The sequence below is a fragment of the Rissa tridactyla genome, chromosome 2 (assembly GCF_028500815.1).
Source record: "Rissa tridactyla isolate bRisTri1 chromosome 2, bRisTri1.patW.cur.20221130, whole genome shotgun sequence".
Lineage (NCBI taxonomy): Eukaryota > Metazoa > Chordata > Aves > Charadriiformes > Laridae > Rissa > Rissa tridactyla.
The window spans coordinates 768,941-789,071 of NC_071467.1; the positions used below are offsets into that span (position 1 = coordinate 768,941).

Here is a 20,131-nt window from a genome sequence, read left to right on the forward strand (position 1 = left end):
GATCCAGGGCCAGGACACGTGGGGATGGGTCAAAGCTGCACCAGGGGAGGTTTAGGCCGGTTTAGGCCGGACATTAGGATCACAGAATGGTTCGAGTCGGAAGGGACCTTAAAGATCGTCTAGTCCAACCCTCTGCCGTGGGCAGGGACACCTCCCGCCACACCAGGCTGCTCAAGGAAGCATTTCTTTACCGGGAGGGTGGTTGTCCTGCTTTGAGAACAAACCCTGGAACAGGCTTCTTGGAGCGGCGGTCGTCGGTGTTTAAGAGGACATTTGGACAATGCCCTGGAGAACCTGCTTTAGCTTTTGGTCGGCCCGGAGTCGGTCGGGCAGTTGGACTGGATGGTCGTTGTAGGTCCCTTCCCACCGTCAATCGTTCTGGTCTGTTGAGAGGGGGCTTGTGAGAAAGACGGGGAGGGGCTTTTCAGCAGGGCCTGTTGCCATCGGAGAAGGGGGGAAGGGTTTTGCCCCAAAAGAATGGAGATTGGGATGAGATCTAAGGAGGAAATCCTTCGCTGTGAGGGTGACGAGGGACTGGAACAGGTCGCCCAGAGAAGCTGTGGCTGCCCCATCCCTGGTGGGGTTCAAGGCCGGGTTGGACGGGGGCTCGGAGCCACCTGGGCTGGTGGGAGGTGTCCCTCATGACCTTCAAAGGTCCCTTCCCACCCCAACCATTCCGTGATTGGACTCCGTTCCTCCTCCTCTACTCCGTTCCATGATTCTGCTCCAGGTGGCTGTTTCCTGCAGGCAGCCGTGGTGGCTTCAGCCGGGAGAGCAGGAGCGTTTGCAGCCGCCGTGTCCCTCTTCTCCCCAGAGCAGCCCCGCGACTGGAAAAGTTCCCGGCACGGGAGTATTTGGGTGGCGCAGCCGTCCTTCTGCGTGTGCTTTCCAGGCTGCTTCTGTCCTTTCGGCCACTTCCCCGTCGCTTCAGTCCATCGTGTTCCTCCGGCTTGTTATCCGGAGCTGGAACGGACGGATATTAAGCCCTTGCTCTCCGCGTCCGCCCGCTCCGTTGGCCTTTCTCTGCCGCCTTCTCCCAAGTCCTGTTGGCAGCGAGTTTGTTTAGTGCCGTGAAGGTTTGATGCTTTTCCCGGAGCCTCAAAGGTCCTGGCCGAAGAGAGCCGGCCATCCGACCAGCGGGAAAAGCCCAGCAATAGGGATTTGGAGATTGGGCATTTGTCTCGCGGGGGAGACAAGCTCAGGGAGGGTTTCAGGCTCTCGGCGAGGGCTGTGCCGGTTCCCCCGGCCACCGGTGGTCAACCAGGGCCAGCTGGAGGGCAGCGGTGCGCCGTCGGACGGGATGGGTGGCATTTCCCAACCGGGAGAGGTGCGTGGAAGGGCTTTGGGGGGGAGACCGGGCGGCGTCTCACCGCGGGGAGCGGGGAGCGGGCAGAGGGGACGGTGCCGTCCTGGTGGAGAGCAACCGGCGGCCGCAGGACTCCAGCCAGCGTGTCCCGGGGACGCTTTTTTTGGGCTTCCTGGGGAGGATGATGGTGGCCTTTGAGCTTGCCTGGGGATACGGGATGCTTCCAAGGTGGGGCTCCCCTTGGAAGCGAGCATCACGGGCGGGATGCTGGTGGCCCGTGGGGTTTCCTCCGCCCGGGTCCGTTCCTGAGCCGTGTCACTCGATGGGGTGGCGTAGCGGCCGCGGCGGGGGGACGTGGTGACCCACAGCCCCCTTTTCCTACGGGATTCAGAGGGATGACTGGGGGGATCCGTGTCTGCGCTGAGGGGAAGGGCCTGTCCCGCCCGCGCTTCGTCAGAGGGGGCTGAACCGTGGTGGGGGGGGCTGCGCGGGCTCCTTCCACCTCAGCACCTCTCCCGTAACGCGGCTTGCGTTTCGGTGGTGCCGCCGGGGAGGAGGAGGGATGGCGCCGAGCCCTACCGAAAAGCGACGGAGGACGTCGCCCTTTTAGAGAGAGAGAGACCAAATGCCGCGGCCCGCGTCTCTTTGGCGTCCGCGTTTAAAAACCCTCAGCGGATCTCGCCTCTTGCGGAGGGGAGCCGGGAGCGACCGTCGCGCTGGGGAAGCGCAGGGAGCCGGCGAGCTGCCGCCGGCGGTTTTGAGCTAAAAGTGGTAAACGTGAGAAAACCGGAGAAGCCCCCGACCGTGGTCGACGTCTCCGAGGCTGGGGCGACACGGGTCTGAAAGCTGCCGGCGAGCGCCCCGCTTCCGTTAAAAGCCTTTAGAGGCAAAAACCCCCCCTGGAAATGAGCACGCGACAGAGAGGTTGGCTTTTTCCCCCCGCCCCCCCCCGAGCTTTTCAGGATAAAAAAAAAATATTTGAAAAGTGGGGTGGGATGACGGGGATCCCCGGCTCGTTTCGCCGGCCTCGCGTTGCGAAAGCCTCGGGCGCCGGGGAACGTGGCACGGGGAGCGGAGGGGCCGGAGGGGAGAACGCCCGGGCGCCGTCGCGTTGAGCCGTGTTGGATGGGAGCGGGGAATTGCTCCCCGCGGAGTCGCCCCCGGCCCCGGGAAGGTGGGATGGCCACAGCCCCGAGCCGCGGCTCGTTCGCCGCCCCTGCGATTGCTCTCCGTGTCACCGGCGTGGAGCTGGGGGGTCGTGCTGTGCCCGTGTCCTTGGCCGCTCCCTCGTGCCCCGAGCGACGTTCCGGCTATTTTTTTCTCCCTCTCTAATAACTCTGCGGTCGCTCTCTTCTCCCCGTCAGCGCTTTTCACCCCCATCCGCAATGCCAGCAATGCCGCAGCACAAACGTCACCTCTCCGACGGAGCTGGCCTTCTCGGTGCTGGCTCGTCTCCCTCGCCGCGCTGCCGGAGGATAATCGGGAACGCCGCGTCCGCCTGTGCCCCGGCACAGTCTCTTTGAAGCCGTCGGCCTTGGCTCTTCCTTCTCCGCGGCCCTGCGCTATCCCGGTTTGTTCCGAGCGTGTGCTGACCCTGCCGTGCCTTCCCTGGGATCTTTGCTGGGTGCGGGCAGCACCCCGCGGCGCGCAGAGCGGCTGGAGAGGCTTCCTGCCTCCGGACAACTTTCTTTTTCATAGAACCAGGAATCACGGAATGGTTTGGGTGGGAAGGGACCCTCAAAGGCCACCCAATGCCACCCCCTGCCCTGGGCAGGGACATCTTCAACTAGCCCAGGTTGCCCAAAGCCCCGTCCAACCTGGCCTTGAACCCCTCCAGGGATGGGGCAGCCACAGCTTCTCCGGGCAACCTGGGCCAGGGGCTCACCAGCTTCATCATGGAGAATTTCTGCCTTATTTTTAATCTCAATCTCCCCTCTTTTGGTTTAAAACCCTTCCCCCTCGTCCCGGGGCTCCCCTCCCTGCTCCAGAGTCCCTCCCCAGCTTTCCCAGAGCCCCTTGAGGGCCTGGAAGGGGCTGGAAGGTCTCCGCGGAGCCTTCTCTTCTCCAGGCTGAACCCCCCCAGCTCTCTCAGCCTGTCCTCCCAGCAGAGGGGCTCCAGCCCTCCCGGCATCTCTGTGTCCTCCTCCGGCCCCGCTCCGACACCTCCGTGTCCTCCCGATGTCCCCGGGGCTGGAGGCAGCACTGCAGGGGGGTCTCCCCCGAGCGGAGCAGAGGGGCAGAATCCCCCCCTCGCCCCCCTGCCCACGCTGCTGGGGATGCAGCCCAGGCTGCGGGGGGGTTTCTGTGCTGCCACCGCACGCTGCCGGCTCATGGGCAGCGTTTCCCCCCGCCCTCCCCCAGCCCCCCCAAGCCCTTCTCTCAGGGCTTCTCTCCATCCCCCCACCCCCAGCCTGGGCTGGCACCGGGGGCTGCCCCCACCCCGGGGCAGGACCCTGCACTTGGCCCGGTTGGAGCCCAGGAGGTTCACAGGGGGCCACCTCTCCAGCCTGGGCCGGGTCCCTCCGGGTGACATCCTCTGGATGACACAGCTCGGTGTCGTTGTCCAACTGGTTGCGGGTGCCCTCGGTCCCACCGTCCGTGTCGTTGCTGGAGATACTGAGCGGTGCTGGTCCCAGTACGGACCCCGGAGGGACACCGCTTGTCACCGATTTTCACTCTCTGCCGAGCGGAACGTCTCTGCTCCGTGGCCGGGATCCGCGCGCACGCATTTCACCGAGTAGCTGCCGATGGGACCCTGGCGGGATTTTTCTCCGTTTTTCACTTTCTGAGTGGTTTTTATCCCTCCCCGCCTTCCCCAGACCCCGCTCCGAGCCGCAGGGTGCTGCCTGGGCTGGTGGCGCCCGTTAACCTGGCAGCCAATTCCTTTATTTTCCTGGATTAATGAGCTCCACTCGCTCCAGCGAGCGGACGGCAACCCCCTGCGGCACCCGGGGCGGGAGGCGGGGGGTGGGGGGGGGCCCGATCCTGTTGGTCCAAGCTCTGCTGGCAGCTGCCTCCCTCCGGCTCTACCATCTGGGGAGCATCTACCTTCCGAGACGCTTATTAACCCTCGCCGAGGCTGGTAAAAAAATGCAAAAAAAAGGGCTGCGGAAATGGCGGGGGCTCCTGGCCGGCCGGCGCGCCTATCTCTCGATTTACGGATACGCCGACCGGGCCGTCGACGACGGGGCATTTGGTTACGGCGGGAGCAGGGCCCGCGCCGCTGCGTCAGAATATTTTCTGGTTTGGGTAAAAGAAGGGCTGCGGGGCTGGTTTCCCGCTGCGGCGGGAGGACGGGGACAGCCATCGGTGCCGACCGAGGGACGTCTGTCTGCCGGCGCCGCGTCCTGCCCTTCTCTCGGCGGGGAGCCGCGTTTCGGTACCCGCCCCTGTTTCCCGGCTTGCGTTTGCCAGCCCAAACGTTCCCTCCGCGGCTGCGTATCCCCTTTCCCGGGCGCTGGCCCGGAGGAGGGCGAGCAGCTGGGCTGGCTCGCAGCGGGACTCTTGGCCCTCTCCTCCGTGGCCCAGTTGGTCGATGCGGCACGTTTTGCCGTGCGGTTGTGCCTGGAGGGTTCTGGCTCGCCGGCACGTCCCGAGGGCTGCCCCGCGGCACGTTCCGGAGGGACCACCAGCAAGGGGAGAGCGTGCGGTGTCACCGGGCCGGTGGGCTCACATGCAGTGTCACTGGGCTAGTGGGCTCTCATGTGATTTCACTGGGCCAGTGGGCTCACACATGGTCTTACCGGGCTAGTGGGCTTTCATGTGATTTCACTGGGCCAGTGGGCTCGCGTGTGGTCTCACTGGGCCGGTGGGCTCACAAGCTATATCACTGGGCCAGTGGTCTCATGGGTGGTCTCACTGGACCAGTGGGCTCCCAGGCAGTGTCACTGGGGCCGGTGGGCTCACATGTGGTCTCTCACTGGACTAGTGGGCTCACGTGTGGTCTCATTGGGCCAGTGGGCTCACGTGTGGTCTCACTGGACCGGTGGGCTCACGTGTGGTCTCACTGGGGCCGGTGGGCTCACATGTGGTCTCATTGGGCCAGTGGGCTCACGTGTGGTCTCACTGGACCGGTGGGCTCACGTGTGGTCTCATTGGGCCAGTGGGCTCATGTGTGGTCTCTCAGTGGACCAGTGGGCTCACGTGTGGTCTCACTGGGCCAGCGGGCTCACGTGTGGTCTCACTGGGCCAGTGGGCTCACGTGTGGTCTCTCAGTGGACCAGTGGGCTCACATGTGGTCTCACTGGACCAGTGGGCTCCCAGGCAGTGTCACTGGGGCGGGTGGGCTCACATGCAGTGTCACTGGGCCAGCGGGCTCATGTGTGGTCTCACTGGACCGGTGGGCTCCTGGAGAGCTGCTGGCCTAGCGGGTCGGGTTCTTGCTGCGGCTCCGCGCGGCTCCCGTCGTTCCCGGTTGTCGGGGAATGGAAAAGCTCCGTCCCCTGCGTCCTTGGGGAGGTGACGGGGTTTGGCACGGGGCTCCTTGGCCTCTGCCAGGGCCGGCTCGAAGCCCTGCTCGTGCCGGGTGCCGAGAGCTGCCTCCGTCCCTGGGGCGGGCAGAGCTCCTTCCCCAGCTTTCTCCGTCTCCCTGGCCGTGTGTGTCGTGTCCCCCCCCAGCCCCCCGGCGCGGTGGAGTTTGTCCCCGTCTCGGGAGATGCCACCTTTGTCTGTCGGCGTCTCCCTTTTACCATTTTCCTCCCGCCGGGGAAGCAGCCGGAGGCCGAAGCTGGCGGGTTCGGGGCGGAACCCACGGCTCCTGGCCGCTGCGGGGACCCTTGGGAGCCGGAGTGCCGAGGGGGTCGGCTAAATGGTGGGCCGAGCGCTTTGGTTGGGGGGGGGTGGGGGGGGGGGGGGTGGGGGGGACAGGACTGGGCTGGGAAGGGACCCCACCGTCGGCTCTGCGGAGCCCGGAGCCGGCTTCCCAACGGTGACGCGCCGCCGGGCCGGTGGCTCGGGCACGGCGTCCCCCTCCGGCTCCGCTCGGCACCCCCCCCGCGCAAAAAAAAACCCACCCCCCACCCCCCCCCCCCTCCTCACCCTCCTCTTTCTCTCTCCAGTGTGCCTTGGTCTCACCCCAACTCATGTGTGTTTGTGTTTTTAGGGTGACTGAGGCACTGCGCCTCTGGCCGTGGAAGCATGTCGGGGCCAGTGCCGAGTCGGGCCAGGGTCTATGCGGACGTGAACACTCAGAGACCCCGCGAGTACTGGGACTACGAGTCGCACGTCGTGGAATGGGGGTACGCCTGGGCGGTAGGAGGGGGGACCCACGGCAGGGGACGGGCGCCTTTCCGAAGGCAGGTCGTCGAGCCTCCCCCCACCCCCGGCTCCTCCTCCCCGTTGCGACCGCGGCACCCAGCGGAGCCGACAAGGCCACCTCGGTTTTCGGCGGCGGGGCCTGCGGTGGGATGCGGGTCCCGATTCCCCCCGGCCCGGGCCGGAGCCGGCGGCTCCGCGGCAGCTTTGCGAGTGGAGCCGCTTGTATTTAAGCGTTTAAAATCGAGCCGGGGCGCCCGGCTTTAAAGCAGGCAAGCGAGCGCTTAATTAAAGCAGCGTGATGAGGGTTCGGCTTGTTATCGCTGGGAAGGGCGGCCGCGACAAAACCTCGGCGCTCCCGCTCCCCGGTGTCCCCAGGGCGCTGATGGGAATGACGGGGAACGATGGCGGGGAGCTTGGGAACGGTCCTGGAGCGAAGCGGGGGGGGCTTGAAAGGATGAAGGTGAAAGTCTCGTGGCTATTATTTTTTTTTTTTTTTTTTTTTTTTTTGGAGTTCCCCTGAGGACTCGGGTCCCGGAGAACTTGAAACGGAGGCGGCCGGTTGATGGTTTTATAGGACCGGTCGATGGGTTTGTACGTAATGATACGTGTAGGTATTAACGCAGCGCTCGTCCGCGAGAAACGCTCCCTTGCTCGGGAGCGTCGTCCTTCCCCAGCCCTGCGCCCGCCGCCGCCGCCGCCGGCTCAGGGAACGCCGCCCGCCGGGGACGGAGCCTGCTCTTGGTTGGGTGGTTGCGGTAAAAATCCGTAAAACGGGTCTTTTCTTTGAGGCCGCAGCGTCGGCCGGGACACCGAGGGATGCGTTCCCGGCCTGCGGCTGGCAGCTGGCAGCGGGGCTACCGCCGGGGCCGGATTAGAAGCCCTCCCCGGTGCTCTGCCTCCTCTCTGCCCAAACCCCGCCGGTCGCTGGTACCGGTGACCTAGAAACGAAAAGCTTTTTATCCACTTCCAAATCCCCCGCGCCGGGCGGAGAGCCCTGGGGAGCCCTCAGCCTCTCCGGGAGGGTAATTCCACATCTTCCGCGAGCATCTCTGGGGGGCGGCGGGGAGGGGGGGGGTGTTTCACCCAAACAACCCTTGCAGTGAATGTTTTCCCTAGTGTTGACCCCGTCTGCTTCCTAGCGAAGACGAGTTAATCCTTCCCCATCTGTAACGCTCCCGTTATTGGCGGTTGCCGAGCGTCACCTCGGCTTACGGAACGGAGCAGCCCCGGCCCCCGGCCGCCGCTCGGGCTGCGCTGGGGCTCCGCTGCCCCGTCCCGGTTCTCATTTTCCTCCGGGTGCTGACAGGTCACCTCCTGTCTTGTCTCCGGTAATTAGCAATTTGTGAAGTCAAGCTTTCCCAGCCTGGAACGCCCTTTCTTTCCTCAATTTGTTCATCCTTATCAAATCCCCGGGGGCCCTGCGCCTGCCCTCCTCGCCGCCGCGGCGGCAGAAATAATTGCCGATGCTTCTGCTGTTGCCTTGGGTGCCCTCGGGTGACCCGGGTCAGACCTTTGCGGGCGTAAATACGGGGAGGTTTCGTGGGCGAGAGTCGCTTTGTTCTGATTTCTCGTACGGAGGATTTATTTTGACGAATCCCGGGGACGGGGGGGGGGGGAGCACGAGATCTTTTACACCTCACTACGAAGCCGGGGGGGGGGGGGTGTGTGTGTGGGGCGGGGGGTGTCCCAGGGGAATTTTTACGTTGAGTGTTTCGTCGGTCTCTGCCAGTAACCGGCTGCTGGTGGGCCCTGGGGTCCCAGGGGAGCTGGTCCTCGCAGCCCGACGCTTCCCCTTCGTAACGGGGACGAGGGAAAGGCGGAAAAGGCATCGCCTCCGGGGGGAGGAGAGCCGAGGGAGGGAGGCAGCGGAGGCGTTTTCGGCGCGCCGGCGGGGTTTGCCGACGGGGCTGCGGTGCGTGCCAGCGCTGGGGGGGGTGGTGGTGGTGGTGGTGGGGGCGGGGGGTGGCTGTCCCCGAGCTCCCCGTGACGCCTTGCGAGGTCCGGTGTCCGCCGGGGAGCTGCGGAGCCGGCGCTTTGCCGGTGGCGCTTGCGGCCGTGCTCGCCGGGGAGGGGGTCGGCGGTCGGTTTGCACCCTCCTCCGCTTCTCTCCGTCCCTCGGCACCGCGGTACGCTCCAGGTTCCGTAGGTTCTGACCCCCCCCTCCCGCCCCGAGATCGTGACCTTCCCGTGGGAGAAGCGCTGTCTGTAAAGCCAACAGGGCTGTGCTTCGAGCCGCCCGCAACCTCCTCATCCCTTTATTTCTCTGTTTTCGCCAACAGCAACCAAGACGACTATCAGCTCGTGCGGAAACTCGGCCGGGGCAAATACAGTGAAGTCTTCGAAGCCATCAACATCACCAACAACGAGAAAGTGGTTGTGAAAATCCTCAAGGTGGGTGTGTTTGCTCGCGGGGCTGTTCCGCTGCCAGCGCTTCCGCGTCTTCACCTCTTCCTGCCCTCGCCCCTGTGGCGATTGGGGCGATCTTTATCTCGGCTGGGGAAAACATCGGTCCCCCAAGGCAGAAGTTTCTAGTAGCTCGTCTCCTTCCCGAGCAAACCGGAGTTACGGAGGCAGGGATGGGCTTGGCTGCCGGCGCGGAGTTGTCTTGGGGGAACTCGTGGCTCGGGTTGGCTTGGGTAACACAAACCAGAGACGGCAGCGGGGCGGCGGGGGATTGCAATCCTGCGGTGGAGGCAGAAGGCGAGTCCCGTGCCCAGCCTCCTACGGACGTTCCGCGCCCGTGTCCCCTTTCCCCTCCCTCTCTGTCACCCGCTGGTGTCACCGCTGCGAGGTGGCGATGGGTGGCGATCTCATCCTGACGTCCCCGGCGCTCCGGGACTGCGGCTGCTCGAGGGGAGCGGGTTTTCTTTGGGCCTGTTTTGGGTCACGACGTCACCGGTTCAGCACCGGCTCTCGGCTTGCTCTGATCCCAGTTGATAAAATCCCCGTGCTGGATTTGTGGAGCGCCGCTCCCTGCGCCCAGCGAGGGAAGAGGAGCCCGGAGACCTTTCCCGGGATGAGCCGGGCAGCGTCGCGCAACGGGAGGTCGTTGCGGCGCCTGATGGCTCAGCCCTGTGAGTGGGAGCCGATTCCTGCCCCGGGGATGAGCACGGGGACACCCGCCTGTCCCGGGAGCTCGGGCAGGACGCGAGAGGCGGCCGGCAGCGCTGCTTCTCCCGTCTCATCGCTCGTTAGGCTCACGGGCCGCCTTTAGGCTCGTCAGCTTGCGGTGGCAAGCTAATTTCTGTGGTCGCGCTAAGCCCTGTGTAATGACAGGGTTGCACGAGTTACGGACTACGGGGACGGCCTTAAGAATCCTGCCGTCGCGAGAGGAAGGGTGAAGGTGGGAGGAGTATCGCAATTAAGGAGCACGAGAGAAATAACACGTTAAGAAAAAGCTGGGGCCGGGTGGTGAGTGAGAAATGCCCTCGTTAATATATTTGCCGTGTTACCTTGCCCGGCCCGCGCCGGAGAAGCAGAAAGGCAGCTCGAAAGGCAGAAAGAGCGTCCCGTCTTCAGAGGCGGGAGAGGGCCTCGGGTCCTGGCGGTACGTCAGAGCCGTCCCGACGGCGGGGACACAGCCCCGGGGGGCGACGGGGGCGCGGGCGGGCTGGGCTGCTCCAGCCCTTTCGCGGGATTCTGCTTTTCTTGGGTAACTCTTTCCAAAGCTTCGCCCGAAGGCTTTAAGCCGGGACGCGAAGAAACGAAGCTTGATCTTTAAAACTTTTCGCTGCGGTAGAAGAATCTCCCAACGGTCTCCCCGCGCCCGCGGGAACCTCGGTTCCTTCGGAAGCGGAGCGCCGTTGGAGGGACGAGCCGGCGGGACGCCGTTCCCCGGGGTGATTTGGGTGGCGTGGAATCACGCTCCCTCCCTTCTCCCACCCGTGGGGCCGGGTGACGCTGGGGACCCTGTCAGGGCAGAGCCACCCTCCTCGGGGGGGCAGAGCGGGGGGGGTCAGACCTCCCCCCCTGCCCCAACCCAGACGCGGGCTGGGGGGACCTGGAGAACGTACCCGCTCCTCGCGGTTCCCGTAGCACGAGGGAAGAACCGCGCGCTCCTCCTCCTCCGCCCTCCCCCGGCTGTGCGTGACGGCGGGGGGTGTCCGCCGGTAACCGGCTCTGTCTCCTCTCTTGGCAGCCTGTGAAAAAGAAGAAGATCAAGCGGGAGATTAAAATCCTGGAGAATCTCCGAGGAGGCCCCAATATCATCAGCCTGCTGGACATAGTGAAAGACCCTGTGGTAAGGACGGGGCGTGGGGGGAAGGGGGCAGCTCCGACACCCCCGGCCGGCAGGCGGGGTGCGGGGGGAGCCGTGGAATCATAGGATCGTTTGGGTTGGAAAAGACCCTCGGGATCATTGAGTCCCACCATCAACTCCACTCTACGGAGTTCTCCCCTGCACCACATCCCCCACCACCACGTGGAAACGGCTCTTAAACACCTTCAGGGATGGCGACTCCACCACCTCCCCGGGCAGCCCGTTCCCGTGTCCGACCACTCTGTCTGGGAAGAATTTCTTCCTCATGTCCAGCCTGAACCTCCCCTGCTGCAGCTTGAACCCACTCCCTCGTGTTCTATCGCTGGTGACCCGTGAGAAGAGACCAGCCCCAACCTCTCTACAACGGCCTTTCAAGTAGCTGTAGAGAGCGATGAGGTCTCCCCTCAGCCTCCTCTTCCTCACACTAAACAGTCCCAGCTCCTTCCATCGCTCCTCATCAGATTTATTCTCCAGGCCCTTCACCACCTTCGTTGCCCTCCTCTGCCCTCGCTCCAGCACCTCGAGATCTCTCTCGTGTCGAGGTGCCCAGAACCGGACACACCTCGGTCCTTCGGAGCCCTTCCCGCCCCTTGGATTAAGTCGTTCTCTGAGCTGGGACGGGCTCCCTGCCCCGCTTGGCACCCGTCCGGCAGCTGAAATCAGCCCCGGGGAGATCTCCGCGCCTGCTCCCCCGCCGGAGCGCTGCTGAGGCAATACCGAGGCGGTGGAGGAGAGGGTAGGAACGGAAGGAGGTGTTTCTGGCTGATCCGGCGGTGGCAGGTGGAGGAAGGGCTGTGCCTACAGCGCTCGGTCCCGAAAAAGCGGCTGGGGGCAAGGGCTGCCTTCTCCCCCGGTGGGTCGATTGGCTTTCAAACCACCCGGCTCTTGGCGTTTTGTCAGGAGAGCCTTGCCGGGCGCTGGCACGTCCGTCGGAGGCAGCGTGGGAGGGATCTCCCCGCGATCCTTGGGGAACGCTGGCTGGATTCGGCACGTGCCTCGTCAGGCTGCGATCCGTTTTGCCGGCTGACGCTCCCCGCCTCGGCGAAGGCCGGCGAGAAGGCCGGGCGGCGGCCAACGTGGGTGGATCGGCGGCGAACGGGAGGAGGTTGGGGTTGTGCCGCCGTCAAACCGGTCAGGCAGAGGGATGCTTTGCTCCCGCCTTCGTGCCTCGGTGCTCTGCCGGGCGCCGAGACCCTTCGCTCCTCCCAAAACCATCATCTTCCCTTTCATGGCGCTTCCCGGTCTGCCGGCTCTTGCCCAGGGGAGGTTTTTACTTCTCTGGGATACCTCGGAGCCGGGGTATCCCACTGTCCCTGCTGGTTTCTGAGCCGGCCGGTGTGATGTGGGGCAGGATTGCCGGATTGCGGCGGGCTCGGAGCCAGGGGCGGGGCGGGGGGGGGACACGATGACGACAAGGACACCGGCAGCGCTCGGCAGGACCCGGAGGGTCTCGGAGAAACGCGCTTTTGGCAGCGGAAGGGCGAGTTTTCCGTGGGCAGGCTGATAAAAAGCCGTGGTGTTTGGCGTTGGCGCGGCTGAATTTCTCCGAGGCCTCCCGTGACTTCGTGCCGCCTGCCGCCCCGGTTAGAAAGCTGCGTTAGGGTGAATTAACGGGGCGTACGGGAGCCAATTTTAATCCTCTGCCGGGACCGCGAAAGGCAGCTGTTTGTGGGGAGATAGCAGCGCCCGGGGGGCCCTGGGGACAGGCTGTCGCTCCGCTGCCCCTTTTCCAGACGGGATCCGCGCCGCCGGTGACGTTTGGGGTGAGAGAGAGCGCGCGGCGGGGAAAGGAGAGCGGGCGGATTTCACGGCCGGCGAGCGGGGCCGTGCCCCGGGGAACGGGGCCGGGGGGCAGGCTCTCGGCGTCGGGGTGGGCAGCGGTTTTGGGGAGCAGCGGGCCGGAGGATTTTGGGGTGGGGGAGTGGAGGGGGTTTTCTCCCTGCACGCAGACCTTGGGAGTCTTGCCCGGGAAGGTCTTGCGTCCCGCTGCGAGGAGGAGGAGGAGGAGGAGGAGGAGGAGATCAAAGGGAAAGGGGAAGGGGTGGGGAGAGCCCTACAAAACCGAGCCCTACAAAACCGAGCCCTACAAAATCGGGCCCTACAAAGTCGAGCCCTACAGAACCAAGCCAGAAAACCGCGGCGTGAGACCCGCGGCAGCAGCTCGCTCGGCTCCTGTGGCGGGGGGACGGGAACGGACCGCGTGCCTCCTCCGCGTACGGCTCCCCTCGCTGCCCCCTTCTCCTTTCTGCCCGAGTTTCCCTGAAGCCTTTGTGAGACGGGGGAGCTCCTTCCCCGGGTGTAACCGTAACCGGCTCCGGCGGTGCCGGCAGGCGCCGGTCGTAGAAACCAGCTCCTTTGCTTCCCACCTCGTCCCGAGCCAGCTTTCAGCGCCCAGAGGTGGGGGGGGGGTCTCGAGTCGGATGGGTTTGCGCGAAGCGGGAGAGCGCGCGGTGGTGTAAAGGCCTAGCGCCCATCGCCTCCGGATGCCGCTAAACGCGAGGCAGCGCTCCCCAGAGCAGCTGGTGCGTGGGGGTGCCGGGGGTCCCGGGGCCGGACACGGGGCCGCTGCCCCCCCTGCCTGCCCCCTTCTGCGCCCCTCCTGCCTCGAGGAAGAAGACTAAACCTCTCTCTTTTCTTTCTGTCTCTGGAACCGGTGGCGTTGCCCCGCAGTCTCGGACGCCTGCCCTGGTCTTCGAGCACGTCAACAACACAGACTTCAAGGTGAGCGACCGGCCGCCCCCCCCTCCACCCCCTCACCGCTGCCGACAACCTCCCGAATCCGACGCTGGTGTGTCCGGGAGAGCTCAGCCGGGCCCTGCTGCAGAGCGGGCGTTGCGCCCTGGCTACCGGTGGCGTTCCCGACCCGCTCTGCTGGTGGGGAGGGAACGGTCCTGTTGTTCCAGAGGCACACGGTCATCACGGGAATGGCTGGCACCGCTGCCTCCAAGGGGCCGGGGGATCTGGGGCTGTGGCCACCTGCTCTTCTCTACGTTTCCCAGCTAAGGGCAGGGCCAGGGGTACAGTGCCGGTGTCCGCTGATGGTCCCGGCGGATCCCCAGGTCTCTCCCGTCGGCCCCAGCGGTTGGCCGTCGCGGGCTTGCATTCGCAATGCGGCGTTGGCCAATTTGCCGGCCGAAACCTTGGCTTAGTTGAGGCTGGTGTCCCTGGAGCCCGGGCTGAGCGGGAGGAGAGGGGAGGAGGGTTATCGCGGTGGGCTGGAGGAGTTGGTGAACCAGCAGCTGCTTCGCCTGTGGCTGCCGAGTTGCGTTTTCAGTGGGTCATTAACGCACGCCAAGTCCCGATGCGGCCCTTCCTCCCCCACCCCACCCCATTCTTGTCCCCAAGGCTTGTCCTTGGCCTGGCTTGGGGAATTTCTCTCTGCCCTCGGGGTTTTGCGAGGGCGGAGAGGCGCGCGCTCTCATCCTCATCCCCTGTCCTCCGGGTGGGAAACCGAATCCTTCCCGGTGCTGGGTCTCGGTGAGGGTTTGGAGCTGCCTGGTCCCCTCCCAGGTGGAAGCGGGGAGGGCACACGGACGCTCCGGAGGTTGGTTAGTCAGACGGAGAGTCCGGCTTCTCCCTGTGGTGTGCCGGCGGTTGCCAGGTGGGGAAATTCGGGGTACAGAGAGGCTACAAAGGTGCCCGGGTGCCGTCTGGCCGGTCAGCGCCTCCGGGTTGAAGTCGCGGCTCCACAAGTGTCCGTCCTGCGCCGGCGGCTGGTGCCTCCAGCAGGAGCCCGGCTCCTGCAGCCGGGAGCGGTGGATAAACGCGCCGTGTGGTGTTAACCTGCTCCTTGTCTCCGTTCTTCCAGCAATTGTACCAGACGCTCTCGGATTTTGACATACGGTTCTACATGTATGAAATCCTAAAGGTAAGCTCCCGGGAGCGGCTGGGAAATCCACGCTCCCAGAGAAAACCCTCCCCCAAGCTGCTAAATCCGCCCCGAGGGACTCTGCGTGTGGGAGCAGGAGGGAGAGAGAGCGAAGCCCGTTTGGCTACTAACGCCCTGCTGGACCGTTGCCCGGCCGTCCACGTGGGATGGCTTCTTGGGCTCAGAGGCAGGTGGCTGTGGGGTGCGCTGGTGAGCGGCTCGGAGCGCGAGGTCACCCTGTCCTTGAGAAGCAGAAGCCGCCTTATTTATCTCCCCGGCTTCCTGCAAGACTTCGGCCTCCGCTGGGACCTGCTGTTGGAAGTGGCCTTGGTGGCACGCTGCCGTTGGGGCCGGGGCCGTGCTGGAGCCCGCTCGGGTGGTCAGCCAGGGCGGGGGACCGAGGGCACGGAAACCCTCTCCCAGAGCATTCCTTAGCTGTCCCAGCCGTTCCCACCGGCAGAGACCGACCAGGATTGACCCCAGTGTCCCGTCTGCCGGCCTTCGGTCGGAGCAGGCGTTGCAGGGACATGGCAGCCTCTGAACGAGGTCTCCTTCGGTGCGGTGTCTCCTCCGGTGGGGCTGGCGCGGGGCCGCAGAGGGAGACGGGGTTTGTCCCCTCACCGCCGCTCGGTCACGCTCCAGCTCTTGGGTTTGGGCTGGGCTTCAAGGGGTCATTTTTGGGGATGGAGGTGGGGGGGGTGGGGGTGGGGGGCTGAAAGCCCGGAGCAATGGGGGCTGCAGCGCCGATTTTAGTGGTCTCCTCCCAGGAGAGGTGACGGTACGTGCCGGACACCGGGGAGGCTCCGCGCCGGAGGCGACTGCGCAGGATCTGGAATAGAGCCGAGATCTGGAGGTCCCCGGGGAACGCGGCCGTGCTGTTAGGACAGGCGTCACTGCCGCGGGGGGCTGGCTCCCTCCCCCAGCAGCCTGAGGCTCCGTCCTTCGCCGCCTCCGGCTGCGGGCTCTGCCCCATCCCGCCGCCTCGTCGGGTGGAGGGAGGTTTTCTGACGGCCCCCGTTCTGTCCCCAGGCGCTGGACTACTGTCACAGTATGGGTGTCATGCATCGAGACGTCAAGCCACACAACGTCATGATTGACCACGAGCACAGAAAGGTACGGCCGGGCCCCGCTGGCCCCGGGACCAGCTCCCTGGGGAAAGGGGGAGGCTGCAGGCAGCGGGGGGCTGGTTCCCTCTCGGAGGGGAGCGGGTCAGCCGTGCCCTGCTGGGCTCCTGCTCTCGCTGCCGCAGGCTGAGCAGAGGCCGTGAGCTCTTAGGGTCGTAGAATCGCAGAGTCCTCGAGGCCGGAAAAGGCCTTTTAGATCATCGAATCCAACCCTTAACCCAGCGCTGCCCAAACCCAGCGCTACCCCGCGGCCCTCAGCGCCGCGTCTGCCCGGCTTTTCCATCCCTCCGGGGATGGCGACTCCCCCGCTGCCCTGGGCAGCCTCTTCCAACGCCCGACAGCCCTTTCCATGAAGGAATTTTCCCCGACATCCATCCTAAACCTGCCCTGGCGCAACTGGAGGCCGTTCCCTCTTGTCCTGTGGCCTGTTCCTTGGGAGAAGAGCCCGACCCCCCCTGGCTGCCCCCTCCTTTCAGGGAGCTGCGGAGAGCGAGAAGGTCTCCCCTCGGCCCCCTTTTCTCCAGGCTGAACACCCCCAGCTCCCTCAGCCGCTCCTCACAAGTTCTCCAGACCCTTCTCCTCCTTCTCCAGAACCCCTCGCCGGCTCCGTTGCCCTTCCCTGGCCACGCTCCAGCCCCTCAATCAATGTCTTTCTTGCCCTGAGGCCGCTCGGCTCCCGGCAAAGAGCCTTTGTCCAGCAAGAGAACCGGCCCTTCACTTTCACCCCCAATCCTTCCCAGTGCTCCCGCCCAGCACGGACTCAACCACCCTTATCCCGCCTCCAGCTGCCGCGGACCCTCGCGGTTTCGACAGCAAAGTGAATTCCTCGTGATCCTGCCCGGTTCTCCGGCAGCACCAGCCCCTCCCGCGCCGGGATTCGGGGCAGGAGAGCCCTGCCTCGACGTCCCCATCTGGGGCCCCAGCCGACCCCAGCGCGGGGAGGGAGGGGGGGGATTTGGAAATACAGGTGATCCATAAAACCCGCACCTGCCTCCAGTAAATTCCCTTTATTTGTTTGGGGCTCGTAAATGTAACTTTAGATTTCTTCCAGCGCCTCTCTAGCCACCGGCAGCTGGGACCTCGCAATAAAAAGCACTTCAAAAAAGGCGCCGTCTCGGACTGGGGGAGCCGGGCATCTCCCCGTGGCACGGGGCAAAGCCTCGTGTGGCCGGGGAACGCCCCCGTTATCAGAACGGAGGGGCCGAACACCCCACCCCCCAACCCCGGCCCTCCCCGCCGTGCTCTTTGGGCGCCGTGCCCTTTGAAATCTTCCCCGTCATCGCAGCCCTGGTATCGCCCGCTGGCCAACCGGCTGCGTTTTCTCCTAACCGCCGAGCTCGCCCGACGGCTGAGCCGGGCCGGCAACGTTGCCTTCTCCCCAGATCAGTGTTAAAACCGCTGGGGAGGCTCTTGGTGGACGGTAGATGTCGTGTCTCTCTGTGCCAGTGAGACTTCTGGCGTAAGCCAACCAGGGAAACGCGCCCTGGGGGGCGTTTTAGAATCGGAATCACCGAATGGTTTTGGCGTGAAGGGACCTTGAAGGCCATCGCGTCCCACCACCCTGCCACGGGCTGGGACATCTTCAACTAGAACACGTTGCTCCGAGCCCCGGCCAACCTGGCCTTGAACCCCTCCAGGGATGGGGCAGCCACAGCTTCTCTGGGCAACCCGGGCCAGGGGCTCACCAGCTTCATCATGGAGAATTTCTGCCTTATTTTTAATCTCAATCTCCCCTCTTTTGGTTTAAAACCCTTCCCCTTCGTCCCATGGCTCCCCTCCCTGCTCCAGAGTCCCTCCCCAGCTTTCCCGGAGCCCCTTGAGGGCCTGGAAGGGGCTGGAAGGTCTCCGCGGAGCCTTCTCTTCTCCAGGCTGAACCCCCCCAGCTCTCTCAGCCTGTACCTCCCAGCAGAGGGGGCTCCAGCCCTCCCGGCATCTCCGGGGCCTGCTCCGGCCCCGCTCCGACACCTCCGTGTCTCTCCTGTGCTGGGTGCCTACTGAGGCGGGGTGTAAAGCTGCTGGAAAGCCACAATTAGAGAGTAATTATCAGTGGTTTGCCATCAAAGCGACAGGCAGCGCTCAGCGGTCCCACGGGGGACGTCCCGGGCCGGGTGTTACTCGGTATTTTAACGACCTGGCCGACGGACCGGAGACCCGGCGTCGTCTGCAGGTTTTAACGAGCGAAGCTGGGGAGGGCCACGAGTCCCCTGGGGTCCAAAGGGATCCCGGCGGGTTCGAGAGCGGAGCAGAGGCAGGTTGGCGGTGGCAAACGCGCCCAGGGCGGCGGGCGAGTCGTCGTGGGCCTGGGGGTCTGCGTGGCCGCGGGTCCCTGCGCCCACGGTGCTTTCTCCCCGTCTCCTCCAGCTGCGCCTCATCGACTGGGGGTTGGCGGAGTTCTACCACCCCGGCCAGGAGTACAACGTGCGGGTGGCCTCCCGGTACTTCAAGGGACCGGAGCTCTTGGTAGATTATCAGGTACGTGGCGGCGGGGCCCACGAGAGCGGAGGGCTGGTTGCGGAGACGCGCTGGCATCCCGCACCCAGACACGTGCCCGGCGGGTCGCAACCCGCGGCTGCGCGTGAGCGGGCCGAGGAGACAGCCCACGCTGGCCGGAAAGCTCGTCAAGCGATCGGTGTAACCATCCCGGGCTCAATCTGTGCCAAGGGGTGAAGTAAAATGGGGAAAATGGGAATAAAAGCCAGTACGTGCCACCCTCCGAAGAGCCCTCGGGGTGGCTGCTCTCGGCAGAGGGACCCGGCCGGTCCAGGGTTGGCCCGAAGCTTGTGTTGGGGACGGTCCCGGGGGCAAAGCCCAGCGCGGAACCGCCGGCGGCGGTACCCGAAACCGTCCCTCTGCTCTCTGCCGTCCTCCGGGAGGGGGCTCAGCGCGTCTTCCCCCGTCCCCCCGGTGGCTCCCGGAGCTTCGCTGACCTCCCCTCTCTCTCTCTCCTTCGGCTTTTCCAGATGTACGACTACAGCTTAGACATGTGGAGTCTAGGCTGCATGCTGGCCAGCATGATCTTCCGGAAAGAGCCCTTCTTCCACGGTCACGACAACTACGACCAGGTGAGGTCCCGGGCAGCACCCTGCCCGCTGCCCCCCGTCACCCCCTCCGGCCGCAGACACCCCCGGAGAGCCTGGGAACGCGCCGGTCTCTCTCCGTCTCCTCCCCAGAGCCAGGGTCTTATCTCCATCCCCTCCCCGTGCTGGGGTCTCGTCTCCATCCCTCCCCGTGCTGGAGTCACATCTCCATCCCTTCCCCACACCGGGGGCTCGTCTCCTTCCCTTCCCCATGCCGGGGGTCTTGTCTCCATCCCCTCCCCACACCAGGGTCACATCTCCATCCCTTCCCACACCAAGGTCTCATCTCCACCCCTTCCCCATGCTGTGGTCTTGTCTCCATCCCTTCCCCACACCGGGGTCTCGTCTCCATCCCATCCCCACGCTGGGGTCACATCTCCATCCCTTCCTCACTCCAAGGTCTCGTCTCCATCCCTTCCCCATGCTGGGGTCTTGTCTCCGTCCCCTCCCCACACCGGGTTCTCATCTCCATCCCATCCCCACACCGGGGTCACATCTCCATCCCTTCCCCACGCCAGGGTCTCTTCTCCATCCCTTCCCCATGTTGGGGGTCACATTTCCATCCCTTCCCAACACCAAGGTCTCATCTCCATCCCCTCCCCATGCCAAGGTCTCGTCTCCATCCCTTCCCCACGCCGTGGTCTTGTCTCCATCCCCTCCCCACACCGGGGTCTCATCTCCATCCCATCCCCACGCCGGGGTCTCTTCTCCATCCCATCCCCACACTGGGGTCACATCTCCATCCCTTCCCCACACCAGGGTCTCGTCTCCATCCCCTCCCCATGTGGTGGTCTTGTCTCCATCCCTCCCCATGCTGGGGTCACATCTCCATCCCTTCCCCACGCCAAGGTCTCATCTCCATCCCTTCCCTACACCAAGGTCTCGTCTCCATCCTTCCCCGTGCCAAGTTCTCATCTCCATCCCTTCCCCATGCCAAGGTCTCGTCTCCATCCCATCCCCACGCCGGGGTCTCATCTCCATCCCTTCCCATGCCGGGGTCTCTTCTCCATCCCTTCCCCATGTTGGGGTCACATTTCCATCCCTTCCCAACACCAAGGTCTCATCGTCCATCCCTTCCCTACGCCAAGGTCTCATCTCCATCCCTTCCCATGCCAAGGTCTCATCTCCATCCCTTCCCATGCCAAGGTCTCATCTCCATCCCATCCCCACGCCTGGGGGGTCTCTTCTCCATCCCCTTCCCCCATGTTGGGGGTCACATTTCCATCCCTTCCCAACACCAAG

The 20,131-nt window shown here is 64.9% G+C and overlaps 1 protein-coding gene across 1 annotated transcript; it reads left to right on the forward strand.

Annotated features, from left to right (window-relative positions):
• The first annotated feature begins 1,865 nt into the window (after positions 1–1,865).
• Positions 1,866–17,542, forward strand: LOC128905734 (casein kinase II subunit alpha-like). The gene is made up of 8 exons (XM_054192206.1): positions 1,866–2,230; positions 6,408–6,543; positions 8,842–8,953; positions 10,701–10,802; positions 13,491–13,541; positions 14,629–14,688; positions 15,718–15,801; positions 16,598–17,542. Exons 2-8 carry the CDS (start codon positions 6,443–6,445, stop codon positions 16,631–16,633), a joined length of 546 nt encoding a protein of 181 aa, XP_054048181.1. The 5' UTR covers positions 1,866–2,230; positions 6,408–6,442; the 3' UTR covers positions 16,634–17,542.
• The last annotated feature ends 2,589 nt before the right edge of the window (positions 17,543–20,131 follow it).